The sequence below is a fragment of the Telopea speciosissima genome, chromosome 9, assembly GCF_018873765.1.
Source record: "Telopea speciosissima isolate NSW1024214 ecotype Mountain lineage chromosome 9, Tspe_v1, whole genome shotgun sequence".
Classification (NCBI taxonomy): domain Eukaryota; kingdom Viridiplantae; phylum Streptophyta; class Magnoliopsida; order Proteales; family Proteaceae; genus Telopea; species Telopea speciosissima.
The window spans coordinates 53,719,705-53,743,828 of record NC_057924.1 but is presented as its reverse complement, the minus strand read 5'-3'; the positions used below and the strand labels follow the sequence as shown (position 1 = coordinate 53,743,828).

The window sequence follows — 24,124 nt, the reverse complement described above, 5'->3', positions numbered from 1 at the left end:
TTTCTTCAATCTTCATGAAAATAAAATCTTCAAAGTTTAACTCAATAATTCTACGTTGCAAAATCCCTTGATCATCATGGTATACGTTCTAACATTAGGCTCCAGACCTTGGTAGAGATGGAATTTAACAATTGTTATTAACTTATTTCCTGATATGAAGAGCTTCATTGATATGCTTCTTTCGAATAGGCCATTCATCAATATGGAATAGATGTATAGATTTTGCTTGGACACTTGCATTTCAACGAAGAGCTTTTGTGCAAACTATTTTCTACACAACCTTTGTGTGAAGGCCTTAGCAAAGCTTATCTTGACAATCCTCATAACTAAAGGTGGATCTTTAGCACCGCTTCCAATTCATGAAAAGATAACATAGACCTCTACTTAGACACATCCCAGGAGATATTAGGAGTAATCAACTTAGTAACCTAGATAACAAGACAACAGGGGGGAATTGAATCCTATACTCGGTGAGAGATGGAATCCAAGGGAACCCTAAGTATAAATGCTTCTCCCATTTCCCACAATCCAAAGCAACCCTTTAGCCAAGAGTTTTCTATCCTTCAAAATGATTTGCCAACCCTAAGATGGGTGGGCTCTAGGATGTGCCTAGAGAAAGTTTTCATAAAAAAAGTAAATGCTGCAAAAGGAGACGAGCCCACAATGAATCATAGAGCTAAAGAAGCAGTTAGGTTATGAATGCACAAGAGATAGTCCCAAGCCACCTAGTGAACAAGGGACCATAGAGTCTTCCTGTCCACAAAATTTTAAACTCAATTAAATTGCAACGTGATGAATTGAGTGGTTAACAAAATCAAATGTCACCAATATGGTGACAATAAGTTAAATTAAAATTATTTCATCAAAAAAAAAGAAGGTTGAATTAAAATTGATGTAAACAGTTACAGAAAGAGCTCAAAGATTAGCTCAAGAGGAGAGAGAGAGAGAGAGAGAGAGAGAGAGAGAGAGAGAGGCGGGACTGTTTGGTGTTTGCGTTGCCTATGTCGCCAGCTCAAGACGTTTTTTCTGAAAAATAATTTAGAGGAAAAGCTCAACCACATCTACTCTCTCTTTCTTCTTCTGTTTGTTTCTCTCGCTCTTCAGCGTCCTCTCTCTCTCTCTGCATGTATGTGCCGTGAGCGTGTAATCTGCCAATCGTTATCTTTCGTCCGCGGTTCCTTGTCACTGCTTTAATTTTGGGGCAAGCTCTCTTTGTTTAACGTGGAGGGGGACCCTCTCCTGATGAATTTCCCTCCCCATTTACTCCACAGATCTTTGCATCCATTTCTCCTCATTAGGAGATAACCCTAGAAAATTTCAATTTCAAGGTTTTATCCGTCTGTGTCTTTCTTTGGTTCTTCTCTCCTTTTTCTTTGATGTTTTCTTCTTCTGGGGGTTTACATTTTTAGGGATTTTTTTCGTTTCGTTTGTTTCTTTTTTAGGGTTTTAGTTCAAAGTGTATAGTGATGGATGGATTTGACGATGGGGGCGGTATTCAAGACAACCCTAAAACCAAGGGTTTCAAGGGATTAGCAGAGACTTCCTCAGGTCAGCTCCTTTTTTATATCTCGATCCATGCCCTTTTCTCTCAGCTCGAAAATCTGATATTTTATTTTGCTTTTCTTGGTTCTACTTGCTTTTAGACCCGAGTTAAGGCTCATGTGGCAGTTATTGTTTTCCATTGCTCTTTTTCTAGTTTACTGTTTGATCGATTTGTATTTTCTTGCTCTTTACTATGTGTATGCATGAGCTTGAGTTGTTGAGTAATTTATGGTTTCTCGTAGTCTTGTAGACTTTGGTGGGTCTTAATACATTTGAATGGGTTGAAGACTATTTCTGTGATTTATAGTGTTACGTATGATAATTGGGATTTGGGGTTTTATGCTGCATGTGTTTTTGGACGATTTGGTTTCTAGTTTGAAGATTGAGTTTTCACCCCCTTGTAGTAGTTAGATTCTTGATTCAGGTTTACATTCTGGTGCATCATTCATGTTTGGTAGAGCTGACAGAAGCAATAACTGATTCATCGAGAGATTTCATTCATGTTGCTGATGCCATGCAATGAAGTTATTCAGTTGACTGTCCTGGTTCTGATATATGTGGTTACTTATGTGGGCGTAATGTATTTAACAAGCTTACAGTCTGCTTGGTGAATTTAATGAGTTCTAGTGCTGTCACTGATATCCTATCCCACAACTGAGTTCTTTTTATTTTTTATTTTTTTTGGGGGGTGGGGTAGATCGTGAGTCTGCATGAGTTCAATGAGTTATAGTGCTGTTACTGATTCCTATCCAACGACTAAGTTCTTATTATCATAATTTTTTTGTTTAATCAGGATTTTTCTTTAGTATGATAAGTTGTTGTGTATTTACCATTTTGCATGCACATAATGTTAGTTTTATGCGTATTCTGTGTACTATAAGACTTTACTTCATTCTAGCTTATTTTTCAATGCAAAGATGTAAGGACAAAGCATGATAAATACAGCTTTGTGGATCTCAGGTTAATGTCATTTTTTACTGTCATGCAGGGAATGCACTTTTTGATGCATCGCAATATGCATTCTTTGGTAAGGATCTTTTGGAGGAAGTTGAGCTGGGAGGATTAGAAGATGAAGATAACGTCCCTTTTGGTGGGATTGATGACGAGGAGTATCATTTGTCAGATAGAGAAGAGGTGGCGTTTTCTGCTTTGGTGTCATTTGTATTGTTGCATGGACCACTTTAGAATTATCCCTAACTGTTTATACGATAAGCTCTATTATTAGTTCCCATAATACAAGTTATCTATCTTGTGATATTTGAACCTGTTTTGGCTTAAAATATTATTCTAAATTTGTGAGATGCAAAGGAATTATGCTCTTGCTATTCTTGTACAGTAGACGAGATCAAATTAAATTGGTCTCTGTTTTCTTGTGTTGTATGTTCTATTTGGACTACGATATGCCTTTTTTTTTTTTTTTAATTAATATGGAAATTTTAATTCATTTATACTGCCGGCAGTATTCAGGTTTCTTGCACATTAGCAGTACTGTTTTTTTAGTAACTTTCAAATTAGATTTCTTGAGTTATTGATGAATTAAATTAGGGATAAGGAATGCCAACCGGTCACACAGCACGGCGTGTACCTGCGCCCAGACACAGCCGCTTGCAAAATGACCGGCACACCCCCCTGGAAAGGCGGAAAGGACCAGGGGTGCTCTGGTCATTTTGCGCACTGCTGTGTTTGGGTGCAGGTACACGCCGTGCTGCACGACTGGTTAGCGTTTCTTTTCCTATTAAATGAATAATATTTTGTTTGCATATTGGTTTATTCTGTTGGTATGCTAATTTTTTACAGAGATAGTGCTTGGGACATTTTATCTAGGCAGTCAAGGCGGTAAATCCACATGCCAAACTAGGCTTTTGTTAGTGAGAATTGGTTTGTGTATCACTAGCACCTTGACTCTACTTATTTCTGTTTCCCTTGTTGAAGGGCCACTGTTAAAATCATTGGATTTTTTACAATTTCATGGTTATAGTTGGGGCAGTCCTTTTATGGTTGGTTTGATCCGTGCTACTTTCCCATCATATTGTTGCTCTTTATTTCACTGATTACATGCAGAATTAGCTCTGATAATCACTATCTGCAAGCTTATATTTCTGACTGCTGAATTGTGAATTGTTTATCGGGTGCTGTTTCGTGTCTGAGTACCTGCATCAAGATCTTTGAGATGAACTGATAACTAACCATGCTGGTTATGGTGGTTATGCTATCTTGGTCTTCCGATGTCTACTCTTTATCTGTACTGACTTCTGGGTGTGTTTTTTCTTCTGCAATTTGATTCTCTCATTAGAGAGAATTATTTCGAATGAGGGTTCCTGTAGCTTCTACCTTGTGTATTGGTATTATTGGTATGAGCTTGAAAGATCTGAGTTATAGTAGCATTTGATTGTATATGCTTAGCTTGGGATGCAAATTGTTCTTATGTTGAGAGTGAGTGGTAGACAGGCATTGGGATGTCTCTTGTTTGATTAAGTTTCTCTACCTCGATGAAACAGCTTTAATTTATTTGCAACTGGGAAAGATCTCATCTACTGATGTTGGGAATCAGACACGGTCTTTCTTGTTTTGTTATACGTCTCGTATTTGGACTTTGGACAAGGTTTTCCTTGTAGTTTTACTCTTTTCATACAACAACAACAACATCTCAGCCTTATCCCAACTAATGGGGTCAGCTACATGGATCCTTGCCCTACAATCAGCTCTATTCAAGGTCATACTTGATACAAGGCCTAAGCTATGCATGTCTTTCCTCAGCACTTCTCCTAAGGTCATTTTAGGTTTGCCCCTGGCTCTTTTAGTTCCTTAAATTTGAATCAAATCACTCCTTCGTATTGGAGCATCCAAAGGCCTCCGTTGGACATGGCCATGCCACCTCAAACGACTTTCTCGTAGCTTATCGTGTATCGGAGCTATTCCCAAACTCGCTCTAATATGATCATTCCTTACTTTATCCTTCATAGTTTTTGCCCTTTTCATATATTAACTGAATATCTAACTTTCTAGAAGGGGGAAAAATGGTCAGTGCATGGGCATTTTTCATTGTTCTGGGTTCTGCGGATACCTGGATGCTTCACAATGCTGGGGAGTGGGGACTGAAATGGCCAAAAATGGATATTGGGATTGATTAATGAAGCATGGTATGAAAACTAGTATGTGTTTTATTCATTGAGAATAAGTTTAGTGTATTCAAGCTTTGTGCTTTCAAGAGCAATATTGTAGTGTTTTGTGGTCTCATGCCTGCTGAGCTGATCCTGTGAGATTTCTTCTGTTGATGGATACTGAGCATGAATTCTAATTTCCTTTTGAAGTTATAATATTTGATTTCTAATCTTCAGTACTTACTAGATAGAGGACACTCTGGTACACTGAACTTATTAGACTGTTCTTTTTCTACTTGGATGTTTCTTTTTGAAGGTATGAACCATCATTGAACATTATCGTTTGTTTTGGATTTGCAGGCTGAAGGTTTAGGATCTCTATCTGATATCGATGATCTTGCCAGTACTTTTTCAAAGGTTGTTTCTTCAACCCTGATGTGGTCAAGAATGAAATGCTGACTATATAATGTTTTTTGTATTACTTAAAAAAATGCATAGTATTTGCGCTTTGTTCATCTCCATACTATGTAAGGTTAAATTGTTCCTGTTCATGAAATTATCTTTTTTTAATTTTAGCAATACTAAGGCCTAATTCTTTTAACGGGAAATTTTTTGCTGTTTCATCATGTCTTAGTGCACTCTTTCATTATATGTGATTCTGCTTCTGTGTTCAAAATTGTAATGGTTTCTTGGAAGAGATTCCGGTGTCTGCAGTGTACCGACTGCCGTTGCCATGTCAGTGTATGAACCTAAATGTTTCTTGAAACTTTGAAAGTTTATATGAGGCTTGATATGATATTGAAAAGACGAACCTTGCGATACCTCGTCTTGATTGGGATTCTCTTTCTTCTTATAATTCAATGCCTCCATGACTAAATGGAGGGATTATTTGACTGATATGCTTTTCATGAGTATTTGCATTTTCTTGAACAACCAATTTTCATTCCTTCTCTGACCTACAAAAGAGTACAAGATATTTTTTATTGGAAGTAGCTGTCATATTGTTTTTTTGGTGTTAGTACTGGACATAATTGATGTATACAGTTCTTTGTACTTCCTGCCACTAGATTATACCCATTAAGTGCCCTTCCTGGTGAATCTCTTTACTGTTGAACAACCAGTCTCAATAAAGTTAGTTTAGAAACGGAGGAAAAAAAGGCAATTTCTTGTCTACCTATTCATAAGCTTGGGAACTTTGCCATTCGACATAATGGTGATGTGTTAAATCTCTGCATGAAGTACCTTTGATTGAACCAGCTTGTGGCACTGCTGTATTGAGTGTATTGACTGACTCAATTATACGGAATATGATATACATAAAAAGGGTCCACCTATGGATGATTGACACGTGGCACAATGTTCAGTCAAAGTGCCACTAGAATCTGAACTGCCACGTATGGGGGAGACCTACACACCACAAACTAAGAATTGAGTAAAAGAGAGGGTCAGAGTGGGCTCTGAGGTGGATTCTCTGTTATGTGTAGGTTTTCCTATTTTTCTCCAATTAGTATTATGTAGAGTGTTTTAGGTGGTTAAGGAGTTATAATTAATCCTAGTATTTGGTTATCATAGGAGGTGTTTTAGTTTTTGTGCGAGGATAGTAGTTGTGGGGAGTGGTAGTAGTTATCCTAAGGTGTTGTAACCGTCGTAATTGGCCGCACTTGTGAGCCATATTAAATAGTACGAATGAATGAATGAAAAGGAGATCAGAATATTTACCTAACAAGTCTATTGAGAAAAGAGGATCGTCTACCTCCTAACAAGCTAGACGTCTGGCAACTTCGTCCGTAAAGCCCCTAAATTCTATCCTATTTTCTCTCCTAGTTTCTCTGTCTATCCTTTATTTTCTCTCAACAATATTCACACGTATCATTTGGCATCAGAGCCGAAGATCCTACAACTAGGGGTATTCCACTAGAGATCACCGAGGCCATTCATGAAGATTTATGATTAGGCATACGTAACGTCATTGCAATGTCCAAAAAAAATGATGGAAGATTTTCAACGTGTTCAGGAAGGCTTGACTAAGTTTAAGAAAGAAGCCAAACACCAAATCCGTAGTGACTTGAATGAATTGGATGACAACAAAAGCAAGCTATCGTGTGAGATGGCTTCAAGGTTAGAACGAAAAGTGATTGCTGCACCAACCCAAACAAAAAAATTTCAGAAGGTTGTGAACCATCCACTTGAGAAGGGGCCCAAACAATTTGGTCAGCCACGAGTCATTCACAATCAAAGACTTCAAAACCTGAAAAAGAATTTTTAAGAGGAGGTTGCTTTTGTCCACTGTTATAAAAACAGGGAAGTGAGTTGGCCATCGCCAATCAACTTTCACAAATTGATCCTTGAGGACAAGGTTATTTGAAGGGGAAAGGAATGTTACATGTATTTCCTATTTTTTCTGCAATTAGTATTATGTAGAGTGTTTTAGGTGGTAAAGAGTTATAATTAGTCCTAGTATTTAGTTATTATAGTAGGTGTTTTATTTGTTGTGCGTGGATAGGACTGTAGGGATGTAAAAGGATCGGATTCGGATCAGATACGGATGTGATTGGATCCGGATATTCCCTGGCCGAATACGGGATACCTCTAAATGGATTCGGCTTTTCAACCATCCGTTTAGATCTCTGCCTTGTGTATCCCGGACCTTACTCCCCGTAGCGGATACAATTCAGTCTCAATCCATATCTCTTAGATTGTGATTCTCTTTTCATCATATTCTAGAACCTGTTGAATCTTCAAAAACCCTCAAAATCATTATTTACTTAATTTTTTATTATTAAGTATTCAGATTTTTTTTTCCCGGATATCTCTAAACAAATACGGATGTCCCTAAATGGATGCGGATTCGGATTTCAGTTATCCATTTACATCCCTAGATAGGAGTTGTGGGGAGTGGTAGTAGTTATCCTAAGGATTTGTAACCGTTGTAATTGGTCGCATTTGGCAGCCATATTAAATAATACGAATGGATGAATGAAAACGAGATCAGAATATTTACCTAAAAAGTCTCTATTGAGATAAGAGGATCGGCTACCTCCTAACAAGCTAGGCGTCCAATGGCTTCGTCCGTAAAGCCCCAAAATTCTATCCTATTTTCTCTCCTATCTTCTGTCTCTATCCTTTATTTTCTCTAAACAATACCCAGTTATCCAAATCCGAGCAACAATAGTGTGAGCTGGGAACTGAATGAGTAGTTAGGTGAGAGTAATAAATGCAATTAGGCATCCCGTCACCTTGTACAGTACCCTCCTATTTATAGGATGTATGGCGGTAGAATTGGGTAGCTTGTTGAAGAAGAAAGGTAAGTTTCCCCGTGGAAGGTCCCCTGTCAAAACGGTGGTTATGTGATGAGAGAGTTCAAGCTTTGATGGATGACAGCAGTATTCACCTCATTCTTCCACTTCGACTGGAGTCACTGGACCTTATGCCACATGTCCATCATCCATACACCGTTTTTATTCATAGCAGGTTGCGTTCAACTAAAGTAGTTAAAAACTTTATTTCCCTGGTCAACTAATCCTAATTATATGAGCTTTAGGCTCTACTGAATAATAGCATGGAATGTTCAACTCACCTTAATGCAACTCTTTATTCTTTAATGGTTAGTTTTCACTTGAACACCTTCCTTAAAAAAACTATAAATTGATCCTTCTGAGTAATCTGTCAAATGATTTTGAAATCATTGAATAAACTTTCTTTCTGCAACATTTGTAATTTTTTTTCTTTCAGAAACTTAGTATATGATTTCCATTTGCCCCATTATGTTCTGTAACTTCTTACAGTGTTTTGTCTAAATTTGAACTGTAGCTTCCATATTTGGTTGTTTTTTATTCCAACTTCTAAGTTAGTCATTACGTCTGTTTTCAGCTGAACAAGGTCGTTAGTGATCCAAGAAATGCAGGAGTTATTGGCGACAGGGGATCTTTTTCTAGGGAAAGTGAGTAAAATTCTTCCATCTATTTTTTCATTGGCCTATATTATAAAGCTGAGATTGTCATGAAACTTGATTTCTCTGGAAAAGTAATCTTGAAATGTTCCTTTTTTTTATCCTTTTTAAAAAAAATTTCTTTTTTGTCTTTCCTAGCCTTGCATAGAAACTTGGAAATTAATTGTGTTTTGTGAATTCCTTATAGATAATTTGTTTGATCTGTTTCTTTTTTAATAATAGTATAGGAAACGGTATTACCTCCAAATAAGAAATGAGTTTGAAGTTTTCCAAAATAGTTGATGGGATGACTACAATCTCAAAAATGATTGAAAAAGAAGTGCTGCTGTTTGTCTCACTGAAAATACAATAACATATTCTTTTGTGCTCTTTCCAATGTCATTAGTGTGTCGGGTAGCACTAAATGCAGAATGAATGGCAGGTTCTGCTGGTGGTGAGCACAAGTGATTGGTGCAGATCATATTTGCTGTTACAGAGAAAACCAGCAACATAATAGCACTATTTGAAAGCTACGGCAGCAACAAAGAAAGGGTAAAATAGGTTATCAGCTAGGAGAGAGAGAGAGGGAGGATAATAGGGAGAAAAAGAATAGACAAAAGAGAGATCGTAGGAGAGAAGATAGAGGAGAGAGGGAAGATCGTGAGGGAGGGATGGGAGATTCCACTCAACTTTATGATACAACTAGATTTCATTCCATTATCAAATCGTGGAGGGGGGTGGTGGTTGGTTACATTGCTATTTATAAAAATAGAGATAATTGACTCCACTAATGACTCTTAACGTTCCTAAACTAACTTAAAACCTTAATTTAAAAGGATTCTAAGGCACAAATACAATTAGCCCGATTGGACACCGTTAATTGCATCAATTCCCCTGGTGTTGGAAAAAACACATCCCTGAGTTTTGTAATAGGAAGAAATCAACACGACTTGATCAGCATCCACGATTAGTCACCTTGATTTGTTGATCCGATGCTTCTCACGAACAAAAGGACAAAATCAGTGAACAGGAGCCCTAGTTTTATCTCAAATTCCCTCCCACCCAAAAACGTTTTTACTGGTGCTTGGTATCATTTATGGATCCTAGTTTTATTTAAAATAAATCAGAATAATAGAAAAACCATAATCGGGTCAAGACCCACTTATCTATTATGGCCAAAAATTGTTTTTGCCTGTTTGGCCATTTATGCGGGTACCATTAATGAACATGTCCTCCATTGCTACTTAAGTGGGGGTAAAATAGTAAAATTAACAAAAATTAGAAACAAAGACTCTCTCTCTCTCTCTCTCACACACACACACACACACACACACACACATGCACGCTTGACTACCTATATTATATATAATATATATACCTCATTTCCCAATTCTGACCTTCTACTTCCAGTGAACAAGGACCTATTAGGGTCCCCCATAATATCTTTATCTAATGGTGGGTATGTATGGAAGTTTTATTTAACATATATTATATATTATATATATCAAAAGTCTTCCTTTGTACTATATATTATATAATTTAATATTATATATTATATTATTTATAATATAATATATAGTATATATTATATATAAAAGCCTTCCTTTATAAATATTACATATAAAAAAAGCCTTCTTTCTTATATTATATAATAATATAATAAAAGAAGGAATATTATATTATATAATACATAATTTATTATTGTTATATATTATAATATAATAAATTATAAATAATACAATGCATAATATAGTAGTATATTATATCTAATATTTTATAATATTGTAAAATATAATATAATATAATATAAATATATATTGTATAATAAAATATATATTACATTATATTATATGGTATAAAAGGAATTCTTTTGTTATATATATTATAAATTATGAATTATATAATAAATTATTATGTTATATCTAATATTATATTATAGCGAGGAAGATGGTTGAAGGGGGAATCCTTTCACCCACCAATTAAAATTATTTACACATAGGTAGTTACCAAACAGTTTCTCATCCTATATTATGTCTAATGGTTACCAAACTAATGGGGGAGGGGAGGGGAAGAAAGAAAATCCTGGAAGGACATCAGAATTGCAGGAAAAAGAGAAGAAACCGTGAGAAGAAGAGGGGGGGGGGGGGATTGGAGTTGCAGGGAGAAAAGAGAAGAAGAAGGGGGGGGGGGAAAGGAGGGTGCACATGCACACAGTCAGAAACTCAATTCATTCTTTCCATTATTCAATTCTGTTCTCATTCCTCTCAAAACACATTCTTTTAAAAACTCATAATCAATAAAAGAAGAAGAAAATAACTCCCTAACAACTACATCTACAGCAATAACTGCCTCTTAATAACTATTTCTACAGCAATAACTGTCAAATAACTCTAAAAATAAAAGATAAAACAAAAATAAACTAAATGCAGGGCTAGTAGGGCTTGGGCTTGGGCCTGGGCCTGAGGTGGTATCTCTTGGAGTATCCAATTGGGCTTGGGCTAGGGCTAGTAGGAGCAGCCCCCAAATATCCTGCATCAACTCTCCCTTGCTTTAAAAAAACTCGACCTCTTTGGATAAACCCAAGAAACCAGTCCATGTGATGCACATCCATGCTATTCAAAATCTCCGGTAATTCACAGAAGAGGAGATGAAATCTTGAAACAGCACGTCCTCTCGATATTGTTGAGTGGAATGTCGAAGTCTTACGTCATTACTGTTGTAGCATCTCCAGTGGTGCTCTTCATTCCAAGTTGGGATAAGATGGAATAATATGGAACGATTGGTTGTTGCAATCGTGTGGTTAAAGGGGGTCAATGGATGTTATGGTAAAGAAGATATGGTAGTGTATATGAGTATTTTGGAGTTTTGGCTTGGGGTTTCCAGAACAGGGAAGGGAACAAGATAAGAGAACTTAGATAGGAGAAGAAAGATAAGAGGGGAAGAGAGATTGAAAGGGAGAAGAATCTAAGAAAGAGAGATTCACCCAGGTTTGGGCTCTGATACCTGATAATGGGGGAGGGGAAAGGAAGAAAGAGAATCCAGGAAGAACATCAGAATTGCAGGGGGAAGATAGAAGAAACCGTGAGAAGAAGAAGAGGGGGGTCAGAGTTGCAGGGAGAAAAGAGAAGAAGGGGAAGGAGGGTACACATGCACACAGCTAGAAACTCAATTCATTCTTTCCATTATTCAATTATGTTCTCATTCCTCTCAAAATACGTTTTTTTTAAAACTCAAAATCAAAAAAAGAAAAAGAAAATAACTCCCTAACAACTACTTCTACAGCAATAACTGCCCCCTAATAACTATTTCTACAGCAATAACTGCCAAATAACTCTAACAATAAAAGATAAAACAAAAATAAACTAAATGCAGGGCTGGTAGGGCTTGGGCTTGGGCTTGGGCTTGAGATGGTATCTCTTGGAGTATCCAATTGGGCCTGGGCTAGGGCTAGTAGGAGCAGCCCCTAATGTCCTGCATCACAAACGGTTTTCATTTGTCGTATTTCTTTAAAGGGAAAAGGTTGGGTATGCTAGTGGTATACCGTATGCTAGCACCCTATGTGTCTATCTCTCTCTTCTCCCTTTGAAGGGTAAGGGAGTCATTTCAAATGAGGGAAGAGAGAGATAGACACATAGGACGCTAGCATACGATATACCACTAGCATACCCATCCCTCTCCCTTTTTGATACCAAAGAGAGCCCAAGTGTTTTTACTTGTAAGGGGCCCAATTATAAGGCCCGTTTTTAGGTTCATGGGGGTACGCAAGATTATGGAAGAGGGTATTCAAACCCACCTGACACAAGAAACTACTATTACAGAGAACCAATTTGGTTTTATGCCAATAAGATCCATGACAAAAGCAATTTACTTACTTCGGAGACTCATGGAAAGATTTAAAGATTGCAAGAAGGATCTCCATATGGTCTTTATTGAACTAGAAAAAACTTATGATAGAGTCCCTAGAGAGTTACTTTGGCAAGACTAGAGAAAAGAAGTGTTTCAAGTAAATATGTCCACTAGTGTAAGAATTGTGGGTGGTCAAGGTAGTGAATTCCCAATTACAATTGGGTTACATCAAGGACCAATTTTAAGTCCTTTTTTGTTTGCACTTGTCATGTATGATTTAACTAGACATTCAAGATGAGGTTCCTTGGTGTATGCTTTTTGCTGATGATATTGTTTTGGTGGTGGAGTCAAAAGCAGGGATTAACACCAAGTTGGAGTTATGGAGAATTGGAGATCAACTTTGGAATAAAAAATTTTGAAGATAAGTTGAAAGGAGACGGAGTATATGGTGTGTACCTTTAGTTACACTAGGACGGATAATGAGGTGGTGAAAATTGATGAGAGGGAGATTCCGCAAGATTATTTTTGGTATATGGGCTCAATCATAAATAAAGAAGGTGATATAGAGGATGATGTTTCACAGAGAATTAAAATAGGATGAAGTCGAGATGATGTAGGGAGAAATTGGCTCACAAAGTTCTTTTCCAGAACCTAGTCCACATGTTGGTCCAAGACCAGTACCAAGCCAAGCCCAGACCTTGCGGATAGGCTGGCCAGGGCATCTCTAGCCTTGCGGTTCTGCTGATGTACATCTAGTGGCCTTGCTAGGGAGCCACTAGAAGTATCTCTTTGGTTCTCTTAGTTTATACTGCTTGACTTTTTGTATTCCGAGGCATGTTAATGAGCCTTTTCTTATTCCTAGGACTATTAGTTAGTCTTTTCATATTTGCTAGGCTTATTTAAGAGTCCTTTCATGTTTCTAGGTAGAAGTCTAATAGTCACTAGCTATATTTTTGTTGTGGAATTCCTTTGTCTCTTGGAATTCCTAACTACATTTATTGTCTTTGATGTAATTAAGGTGGGCTTTTAGCCTTTCTCTCCCTATATAAAGAGAAACCATAGGAGCCTCTCTTGGCAACCATGAATTTAAAACAAATGGCTCTCTTTGAGAACTTTTGCTTGTGAGACTCAAGTGGGATCAAGGTGTGGGACTCCTTTGATCGTGACCTCGGTGGGACTCCGACGGTTGGGCAACTAGTGGGACTCTAGGCTGCCACCTATATATCTTCATTTTCAACTGTCAGCATCCTCATCATCTCCATCATCTCCAGCATCCATTCCCTGCACCCACCCTCCATTAACCTCCATCATACCTACCCATAACTCACTCAAACCAGATTCAGATCAGAACCCTCTTTCAGATTCGATCTTGGCTTGCTTATACTCAGGTTTGCATAAGGAGAGGTGTGTCCGGAGTGTTGTGTGATCGACGTATTCCTTTAAAACTAAAACTAAAATTTTATAGGACAGTCATACAACTGGCTATGATGTTTGCTGCGGAATGTTGCTTAGTAAGCAGTTAAGAAACATCATATAGATAAACTCACTATAGTGAAGATGGTGATATTGAGATGGATGTATGGCAAAACTAGGAAGGATAAAGTAAGGAACGATCATATTAAATCTGATTTGGGAGTAGCTTTGATACATGATAAGCTATGAGAAAGTCGTTTGAGGTGGCATGTCCATGTTCAACGAAGGCCTTTGGATGCTCTAGTACAGATGAGTGATTTGATTCAGATAGAAGGAACTTTCCCAGAGGTTTTCAATAAAATTCCTCTTATACTGAAAAAAAAGGAACTAAAAGAGCAAGGGACAGACCTAAAATGACCTTAGGAGAAGTGAGGAAAGACATGCATAGTTTAGGCCTGATATCAAGTATGACGAATAGAGCTGATTGGCGGTCAAGGATCCATGTAGCCGACCCCATTTAGTTGGGATAAGGCTGAGTTGTTGTTGGGGGTACACAAGATTAGTGTCTCAAGTTAAGTGTTTGAGATTAGGATACTTACTAGCTAGATAGAGTTATGTTTTCGAGTTTCTTATATGAGGATGTAACCTCCTATCACATTACACAGTTGCATAGAATTTTGTGAAAGTGTGTGTGCTTTGAGATATTCTCCCCTACCCCACTCACCTCTCTCTCCTCTTTTCTTTGTGTCACTGTTTACGGATTCTGTTCACAGTCCCAAATCAGCCCTTCTATCTCTTCTTTATTTTCTCTTTCCGCATCGCAGACCGCTGGAAGATCAAAACCAGCAAGCTCTTAACCCCTGGTTTGTCAGGAAAATCTCCTTGTACCTGGGCCTTGTTGCAACCAATCAAATCCTTGGTCCTAATCTGGGATTAGGATTGGCTGGCTGCATCACTAATGGTATTATTCTATTCTCTCCCATTCTTATCTGTTTAATTTGGCCTTAATCGTAGAACCTTATCTATTTACTTCATAATATCACAGGATCAAGGCACGGCTATAACAGTTTAAGGAAATCTCTTTACTCTTAACCTAGACATCTTTATGTGCCAAGAATATTCATATGTATTTATTGCTGTAGTACGGCAACCATGTGCTATATACAGTGGCAATGAAAGAAGTTTTTGCTTCTTTTTCATACATTCACCCCTGTTTCTTGTGGCCTGAGATTTGGGTTGACTTTTTCTCCTTAGTGGCCTAGAGAAATAGAATTGGGTTGGTATTTAGGCTTGCCTGTTATTCCTTTCCCCCTTAGGGATTTTGCTTGTTCAAGATCATTAATGGCCAAGTGAAGCATCAAATCTGGTGTGGTTGTTGTTTGTTTGATCACTGGAAGAGTTACTGTTGTCTAACGGAGTGAGAAGATGCATTCTAGATTACTCATGGAGATGATGGCTGTGAGCCACCAATTTTAACAGTCCTGAACGTTCTTTTGTTCAATGGTGGGTAAGTGGTTACAACGCCTGCAGTAGGGGAAGTAGATGTTGATGGGGTAGTCCTCATTATTGATTGACAATGATGAATCATATGGTTTGTTCTGACTGATAGCTGAAAATGGTTGGTTTTTTTTTTTTCTTTTTGAGAATGAGAACAAGCTGAGTGGTATATTTAGGAACCGTTTGAGAACGTTCGAAAAATAGAAATGTTTTTTTTTTTTGGTCACAAAACGTGTTCGATAAGGTCTTTATTTTGGAAAAAAACTGTTTTGCAATTTGTGTTTTTGAAAACAGAAAAAAGAGGTTTTCAACAGTTTCTTTGTTTCTGCAGGAAAGCTTTAAGTTCACAATTTTGCAAATGTAGAATTAGGTCAGTTGTCATTTCTCTTCAAAATATAAAACTAACACAATTTATCTTTCTTCCTCTCCCCCGAATCTCTCAGGCCAACCACCCCCCCCCCCCCGAATCTCTCCATCCTTCCTGATCTTGTCTCCTCATAGCTCTCCTATTTTCTCTCCTCTCTTCTCACTCACTCTTTCTGATTTTTTTCTCCCGACATCCTCTCTCTCTCTCTCTTGCGATGACCCCTCTCTGTTTCTGTCTCCTGATCATTTCCTCGTCATCTCTCTCTCTCTCTGCATAACTGAGCTCTATTTTTCCTTTCCACCTTCCTTTGAATATCTCTCAAACCCCCCCCCCCCCCAACAAAAAAAAAAAAAAAAAAAACTTTGGCCCAGTTTGGGCCTGTGCTGACTGCCGAGCCCAGATGGGTCAAGTTTGGGATTGCTAAGGGGAGGGGGCTTAAAATTGAGGACGAATAATTCCCTGTGTTGGGCTTTCAAGGAATTAATATCAATTTATGGTTATCGAAAATGTTTTTAAATAACAACAAAAACGGAAAAACTAAATCAACTAAAACCAGTTTGCTTGTTTTGCAACGGAAACAAGAAAAGAGTTCTTAAACGACCCCTAATTATTGCAACAGGTATGATTGGTGTGTCTTTCCGAAAACATTATTCAGATGTCTAAATCCTGATCCTAACCTGGCTCAGCTCATGAACAGATCTTGTGAGTAGGATAGGCTAGCTAATGTTTGAAATGGAGATAGAGTTATTGGGTTACAAGGGAAATATAACCATTTTGTTAAAAATAATTCTTCTATGAAATCTTTAATACGAAGCCCATGGCCAAAGTTACCAGCCAAAAGAGGGGAGGGAAAGGGGAGTATTCTTTCAGAAGAGAGAAGAAATAACTCATAAATGTGTATTAATTCTTGTTTTCAGCTTTCACAACATGTTCGTGGACATATATTATTCTGTGCCATATGTTCTACATTGATCTGAGCCCAGTCTAGGTGATTGAGCTAGCTAAACTCTTGTTTTCAGCTCTCAAATGGCAGAATTGAATTCAGGCCTAGATAATGGGGAGAGGGCTTGCAAGTGATTGGAAGCTAGGTTGTTCATTGGCAATCTTAATAGTTGTAACCGTCCATGTAATAGACTTAGATTATTTTACTGGATAATATTCTGTTCATTGAAAAGGTGGCTTAAGATGATCAAAGTTGTTTAACTGCGGGGTTGATCTTGTTCTGAAATTTAACATCTGCGACATGTCTGATGAACAATGTGTCTGATGCAGTGTTATCATGGCTGGATTGGCATGATCTGATCTGGAAACCTAGACCGAGTTGAACCGGTCCTAAAACAGGTTTTTGGTCCAAATGGGGTTGGTAGGAGATAATATTGTAGGCTTTATTCATTTTATTTTATTCTGTTGAGTGACATGGGAGATAGTTGCCTAGTTAATTTCTATTTCTAGTTTAGGAGTTCTCTATTTATTTAAATGCTTGTAATCCAAAGATTTGGACAGAAGAGACTACAATATTCAAATTGAGTTTCGTTTGAGTTTCCTGTGTGTCCTGTGGATTGTGGGTGTTCCTCATTCCTCTCTTGTTCTCCAACTTCTTCTTCTCAGGTTAGTTTATTTTATTTTCTCCTTTCATGTCTCGCTGGTGTCTTTTATAGTTCCCTAATCTTCATCTTCGTATTTCTCTTCTTCCATCAAGTGTCTGAAATCCTTCCACTACCATGCTCTAATGTTAGAACTGGTTTCATCAGGGAGAGCTTGATCTCTCTCAAATTGCGTTATTTTGACCTGAACTTCTGGGGTTTGAAACTCACCTTAGGGGCGACCAAAATTCTGTAACTTGAATCCCTAATATTATCCCAATCGTGAGATCTAAGCCAAAATTCAGACCTGATTTAATCTTTCTGATGTAGATCACAAGTCCATATGCACCTGCAGGAACGAGCCCCAAAACCAGTCCAGCAAGGTTGTGGGATTCGACTGCTGTGAGAGGCAGCCTGGTATGATGATGTGGCAAGTTTTTGTTGGATCGATGAGAGCACCATCTAAGGCAGCCCCAGCCCAGAGAGAAGAACAAAGAAGAAAATAGCAAAAATAAAATTCAGGAGAAGTTATCACGCCAACAGTACCATGAGTTACTGTACACATGGTACTGTTCACGTGAATAGTGCTGCGGGCCCACCTTGACAGCTGGTTTAGAGGATTGTTGAGATTCTTTTCACTCTTTCTAATTTGATTAGTTTCTATTTTCATATTTAGAAAGAATATTATATTGCAATAGAGTCTTAGGTAGTTTCTAATTTCAGATTTGGAAAGTAGGCTTAGCTTTTATTTAGAAGTTTCTAATTTTAGAACATTATCAATTTAAGTTTCTAATTTTGTAACTTGAGGAGCAAGTAATTGCTGCCTTTTTATATGTAAGACTTTTAGAAGCTAAAAGGGACGATTTAATGAAGTTGATTATTATTGCTTTGAGCAAGTTTTCTCGTCCATGTGTGTGACATGAAGGGCTGGGAGGCCTGGCTGAGAGAGCCAAGATCCTAGGGCTGAGAGAGCCGAATCTCCTTATCCCTCTTCTTTCTTCTTCTTATCCTTTTTATATTCTTCATATGTAACAGAAAAAGTAGCAATTAAAAAAAAGAGTTGCAGTTTTTAATTTGTTTTTTTCATTGTATCGATCCTGTAGCAATCGATCTCCCGCTGGTTTCCCTGGTTTGAGGTTGACTTTTGCATTACTTTCTGCCAGCCATGGTTTCGTTGGATTACTGTGGGTCGACATGTAGCTGAAGCACTTGATGGTGTGAAGGATTTACTAGATTAGAGAGTTAGCAACATAGCTTTGATTTGTCAAGCCCATCTGAGCCTATTTGGTTGAGTTTGATCAACTGAAACCTATCCTGGTTACCACCTGTCCTCTATCCTTTCGAGTGGTAGGAGAATTCTCTCATATTTTACATATAAAGCTCCCCTTTCAGAACTATCCTTAAGCCCTTCTATTTCTTTTATTTCTGCTTAAACTCCGATTCTTTTGGAAATCCCAGATACGTCCTCCCCTCCTAAGTTGAATATCCATTCTGTCCCTGGTCTTGTTCATTCTTCCTTAAAAGGATTCTGGACTTCAATTGTTTACAGTTTTGCCACTGAACTCGTAATTTGAGTTAGTATTCTTGTGGGCTCTTAGCGATCCCAAAGCAGGATTTCGCAACCCGGGATTGCATCAGTGTCCCTTAGGTGCCATGTGCACTGTTATGTCATTGAATGTTGCATACTGTTGGCAGTAAATTTCTTTGGTTATACAGATCTAAAGTGGTATTGGTTTTTGACTTGTTATTCTAGAATGCTTGTTTTCATGTATAATTCTTTCTACATTTTGGGTTTAAATGGAATTTTAACTCTACAATATTGTCTCTTTTCAGGCTCATCTGCTGCTGACTGGGCACAAGAACCAGATTTTCCCAACTGGTTAAATCCACATATTTTTGATGGAGAAAGTGTTCAGGAAGGCAAAAGGTGGTCATCACAGCCACATCCTTCGTCTGGTCATGTCACTGAATCAAAACCTTTGTACAGAGCATCTTCGTACCCTCAGCAGCCACAACAGCAGCTGCAACATTGCTCGAGTGAACCAATCTTAATTCCGAAGTCATCTTTCACTTCATACCCTCCTCCTGGTGGCCGATCTCAGCAGGCTTCACCAAGCCACCATTCACGCCACCTAAACATTCCTTCCCTTCCTGGAGGATCTCAGATACCCTTCTCTGCACCAAATCTCTCTCCTTTCTCTAATCCTCAGCTTCATTTGTCTGGCTTGCCTCATGGGCTACATTATGGTGGAAATATGCCACAGTTCACCCCTTCAGGCCTCCCCATCAATAGCAGGCCACAGAATCACTGGGGAAGCCAGGCCAGCATGTTTTCTGGAGATAATTCAAACATTTTGAACAACTTTTTGCAACAACAATTGCCTCATCCAAATGGGTTGATTCACCAACAGTTAATGTTGCCACAACAGCAGCAACAAAGACTGCATCGCCCAGTTCAACCATCTTTGGCCCATTTTTCATCTTTGCAGTCGCAACTATTTAATAGCCATTCTTCTCCACCTCCACATGTAATTAACAAGTATGAGGCAATGCATGGAGCAGCTGATCTGAGGGACCAGAGAATTAGATCTACACAGAGAGGAAGACAGAACCTGCGGTTTTCTCAACAAGGCTCTGATACTAGTAGCCAGAAAAGCGATAATGGGTGGCCACAGTTTAGGTCGAAGTATATGACAGCTGAAGAGATAGAGAGTATTCTGAGAATGCAGCATGCTGCCACTCATAGCAATGACCCATATATAGATGATTACTATCATCAGGCTCGTCTCGCAAAAAAATCTGCTGGTTCAAGGTTGAAGCACCACTTCTGCCCAACTCACCTACGGGATCTGCCTTCTCGTGCACGTGCTAATACTGAGCCGCATGCTTATCTACAGGTTGATGCACTTGGCAGGGTTCCATTCTCTTCTATACGCCGACCTCGCCCATTGCTTGAGGTTGATCCTCCATCTGCTTCATCTGGGGAAGGCATTGTTGAACAGAAAATCTCTGAGAAGCCTCTGGAACAAGAACCCATGCTAGCTGCCCGCATCATGATTGAAGATGGACTCTGTCTCCTCCTTGATGTGGATGATATTGACAGACTTCTAGAATTCAATCAGTCACAGGATGGTGGAGTCCAGCTGAGGAGGAGGAGGCAGGTACTGCTAGAAGGGCTTGCAGCCTCTCTCCAACTGGTTGACCCACTAGGCAAAGGTGGACATGCAGTTGGGCTGGCCCCCAGAGATGACCTTGTTTTCCTAAGATTAGTCTCTCTTTCAAAAGGACGGAAGCTCCTCTCGAGGTACCTTCAGCTCCTCATTCTTGGGAGTGAGCTTATCCGGATTGTTTGCATGGCAGTTTTCCGTCACCTGAGGTTCTTGTTTGGTGGCCTTCCCTCGGATACAGGAGCTGCTGAGACGACAATAAATCTTGCGAGGACTGTTTCTGCATCTGTCCGTAACATGGATCTTAGTGCACTAAGTGCTTGTCTGGCTGCAGTGGTTTGTTCATCTGAGCAGCCTCCTCTCCGCCCACTTGGTAGCACTGCTGGAGATGGAGCCTCTGTTATCTTAAAATCCGTTCTTGATAGGGCGACTGAGCTGCTAACTGATCCTCAGGTGGCCAGTAACTACAGCATGTCCAACCGGGCTCTTTGGCAGGCATCATTTGATGCTTTCTTTGGTCTGCTCACCAAATACTGTATGAGCAAGTATGACAGTATTGTGCAATCATTGCTTATGCAAGCACCACCAAATACAGCTGCTATTGGATCAGAGGCAGCAAAAGCTGTTAGTAAAGAGATGCCAGTGGAGCTGCTACGGGCAAGTCTTCCTCACACTGATGAGCACCAGCGAAAGCTTTTACTGGATTTCGCACAGCGCTCCATGCCTGTCACTGGATTTAACGTCCATGGTGGTGGTGGCAATGGTGGTCACATAAATTCTGAATCGGTGCCAGGTTAATAAAGAAGTTTTGGAAGCATTCGTGTTATGGTTGGGTAGATAGCTTCTTTGCCTGCTATCCCTTGAATGCTTTTTCTCACAGGCATGTCCTATATGTGGCAATGCACGGAGCCGAGAGAATGGGGAATAGAATACCTGCTTTAGGAGTTAGTTTATTGCCTCAAGACCTATTTGTTTACCTTTTTTTTTTTATAATTTTCTTTTTCATGTTTCCCTTGGTATAAGAACTTGTAGTTATGTTCATGTGTATTATGTTGAAACTCTTTTTGGGGAGTCTGACTGGAAGTTTTTCTTCTGGGGAGCTTAATTTTGGTGCTCTGTGTTGGCACTTGGAACTCCACAAAATATTCAAGTTTTAGGAGGGGGTTGGGGGATATAATGTACAGGGTCCATAACAGGAGGTCTTCGTCTTCTTTCTTTTATTTTCATTGAGCTGGGGGAAGATCTTGTGGTTAATCCATTTGGTTTTATTGGGGCCTTTGTATTTTCTTTGTATGTGCATTGACATTGGTAACTCTTTCATGTCTATCTACTTGGCATGGAGCAGGGCAGAGGTTGCTGTTTGGATAAATCATAAGGAAGCTTGTAACCATTGATACTGCTGTTTGAAAAAAGATGCAAGCAATTGTTTCGCTGTTGGTCCAAGGTATTGTCATTTCTCCTTGATTTAGTTGATCTAAGATTGCACATCTTTCTTGATGTAACTTGCTGGAAGCTCTCTCTTACTGCTTTGATACTAGGCAGATGAGGTGTTTGGGAAGAAAGCATGGTGTGTTTTAAGTGAGAAATCAATAATACAGTAACTTTGTTCATCGATTTTTATGTTGCAAGAGAGTTATGGTATAACAGAAATTAAGCATCTCATCTACTATATGTCATATGCATGTCAAATGCTGTAGACACATTTAATTTCAAACCCATATATTTTTTCTTCTGAAAAAAAACAAATCATTGCAAAAAATTAACCAACTTAATAAGCTAATTTAAACCGATCCCCTTAACCCAAAATTTTCTATAAAAATCTGTGTCACACAAACTTAGAGGATCTTCTACCCAAAAAAAATAAAGGCTTTTTTTTTCCTTTTTTTTTTGTTGGGTGTTGTATTTTTTTGGGGGGTGGGGGGGTGAAGCGGGGATGGCGTTTGGTTGTTGTTGTTGATGGGTTTTGGTCCTAAAGGATGGAAGGGTTGTAATTAACTTTCACACCAAATTTTTTTCTTCACCTAGTGGATTAAGAAATTCCTAGAGATGTTCAATAGTGTGTAGCATATGGCACTGCCATTGTTAATGAGAGGGAAAGGCCAAAAGCTCTGCTGCTGCTTTTATGAGGTCTCTTCCTGAGGAGGGAATGATACTACTTCCTGAGAAGAAAAATTAAAACAATTATTTGTAGTCTGGATTTTCTTTTTCCCGTATATATATATATATATTGATATAAATTATTCACTTGGAACCCACTTTGGGATCTCAACTACACCATTTTATACTGTGAAAGACCCTAAAAGGCTCACTTTGGTGCTGTAGGCTCATTTAATTAATACTGGTTTTGAATTTGACAATGATCCAACGTGTATTTGGAAAGTAGGGGTGCTATGCATAAGTATCCAAAACTCATGGGTATTTTTGGAAATACTTGATACCTCAGGAAGGTATGTGTAATTTCCCTATAATATTAACCATTTATTTGTTATTTAATCATTGGACTTATTTGTCATTTCTTTCTTTTCAAATGGATGAGAAGGAGAGAAAGGGAAAGTTTTTTGGCCCCATCGACAAATCGACCAAAGCATTTGATGGCCAAATACTCCCTCATAGACAAAGTGGCCGAAATGGCCTCCTTTGCCCTTTCCTGTTAGTTTTTGTGTTATACTGACCAGAGTACCCTTCCTCACACTCTAATATGATAGTTTGGAAGTTTCATGCATGCAAGATGCACAATCAAATTAGATTGGTTTCTGGTATAGAAGATTTTCAGATTTCTACTGATGAGCTTGATGGGCCTTTTATTATGGGCATAGTTGGGCCGGGCTTCAATTTAACTTATCAATTATATAGGCCCAGATCTATCATGAGAAGAATTAAATCAAAGGAAAATCCGCTCTCTCTGTTTCGTAAAGACAGAAGGAAAAACGCTTTCCATCTTGCCAAACCCGACTGAAACGCGCTGTCGGAGTGCAGGGTTGGGAGTTGAGACGTCTCTCTCCCTTCTTCCTTTGGCGATCTGACAATCTGACCCTTTCCTATACTTTAATTTTTCTGTCCGCTTTTGTGCGTGTTCTTTGTCCATCATTGCTACGTGTTTTTTGCAAGTCGATCTGATATTCATCATTTTCTTCCACGTTTGCAATCATTGATTATGTTTGGATGAATAAGATTGCATGATTATGGCTTCATCTTTACGACCAAACCATGGCCACTTCAAACCTAATCCACTGTTCTCCCCCCCCCCCCCACCCCCCCAACCGTTTGCTTCATCATTGTGTGCAATTTTATGATGCCAACACTATTCATCAATCGAATCGTGGCTGTTCGGATCTGGAAGAGTGCTATACAAGACCTAAATTTGGATTTAATTCCTCTTCGTGTGGATTTAATTCAACGCATAAACAATTGGAAAATTCACTACTGTTATGGTCTTGTTCCACCCATTCAGGTAACCGACGTTCAACTCTGACAGTCAGAGACGAAGAAGATACCAGTTTTTTTAACTGTCAACATGATCTCAATGCTGCACCACGTGTTTCCCATAATCCCTATCCACATATGGGTTCTCAACCGCTGCCTTATCATGCTGGTAACCACAAATTTGTCCACGAACTGATGATTTGGTAGCATCAACCGTAGTGCAAACTGAAGACATTTAGTTGTTATCTTCGTACTGT

General features: G+C 38.7%; 1 protein-coding gene across 1 annotated transcript; it reads left to right on the top strand.

Annotated features, from left to right (window-relative positions):
- Positions 1-1,051: 1,051 nt before the first annotated feature.
- LOC122639414 (protein PAT1 homolog 2-like) lies at positions 1,052-21,769 on the top strand. Its single transcript, XM_043832269.1, has 5 exons — positions 1,052-1,548; positions 2,531-2,676; positions 5,004-5,060; positions 8,514-8,583; positions 19,111-21,769. Exons 1-5 carry the CDS (start codon positions 1,467-1,469, stop codon positions 21,240-21,242), a joined length of 2,487 nt encoding a protein of 828 aa, XP_043688204.1. The 5' UTR covers positions 1,052-1,466; the 3' UTR covers positions 21,243-21,769.
- The last annotated feature ends 2,355 nt before the right edge of the window (positions 21,770-24,124 follow it).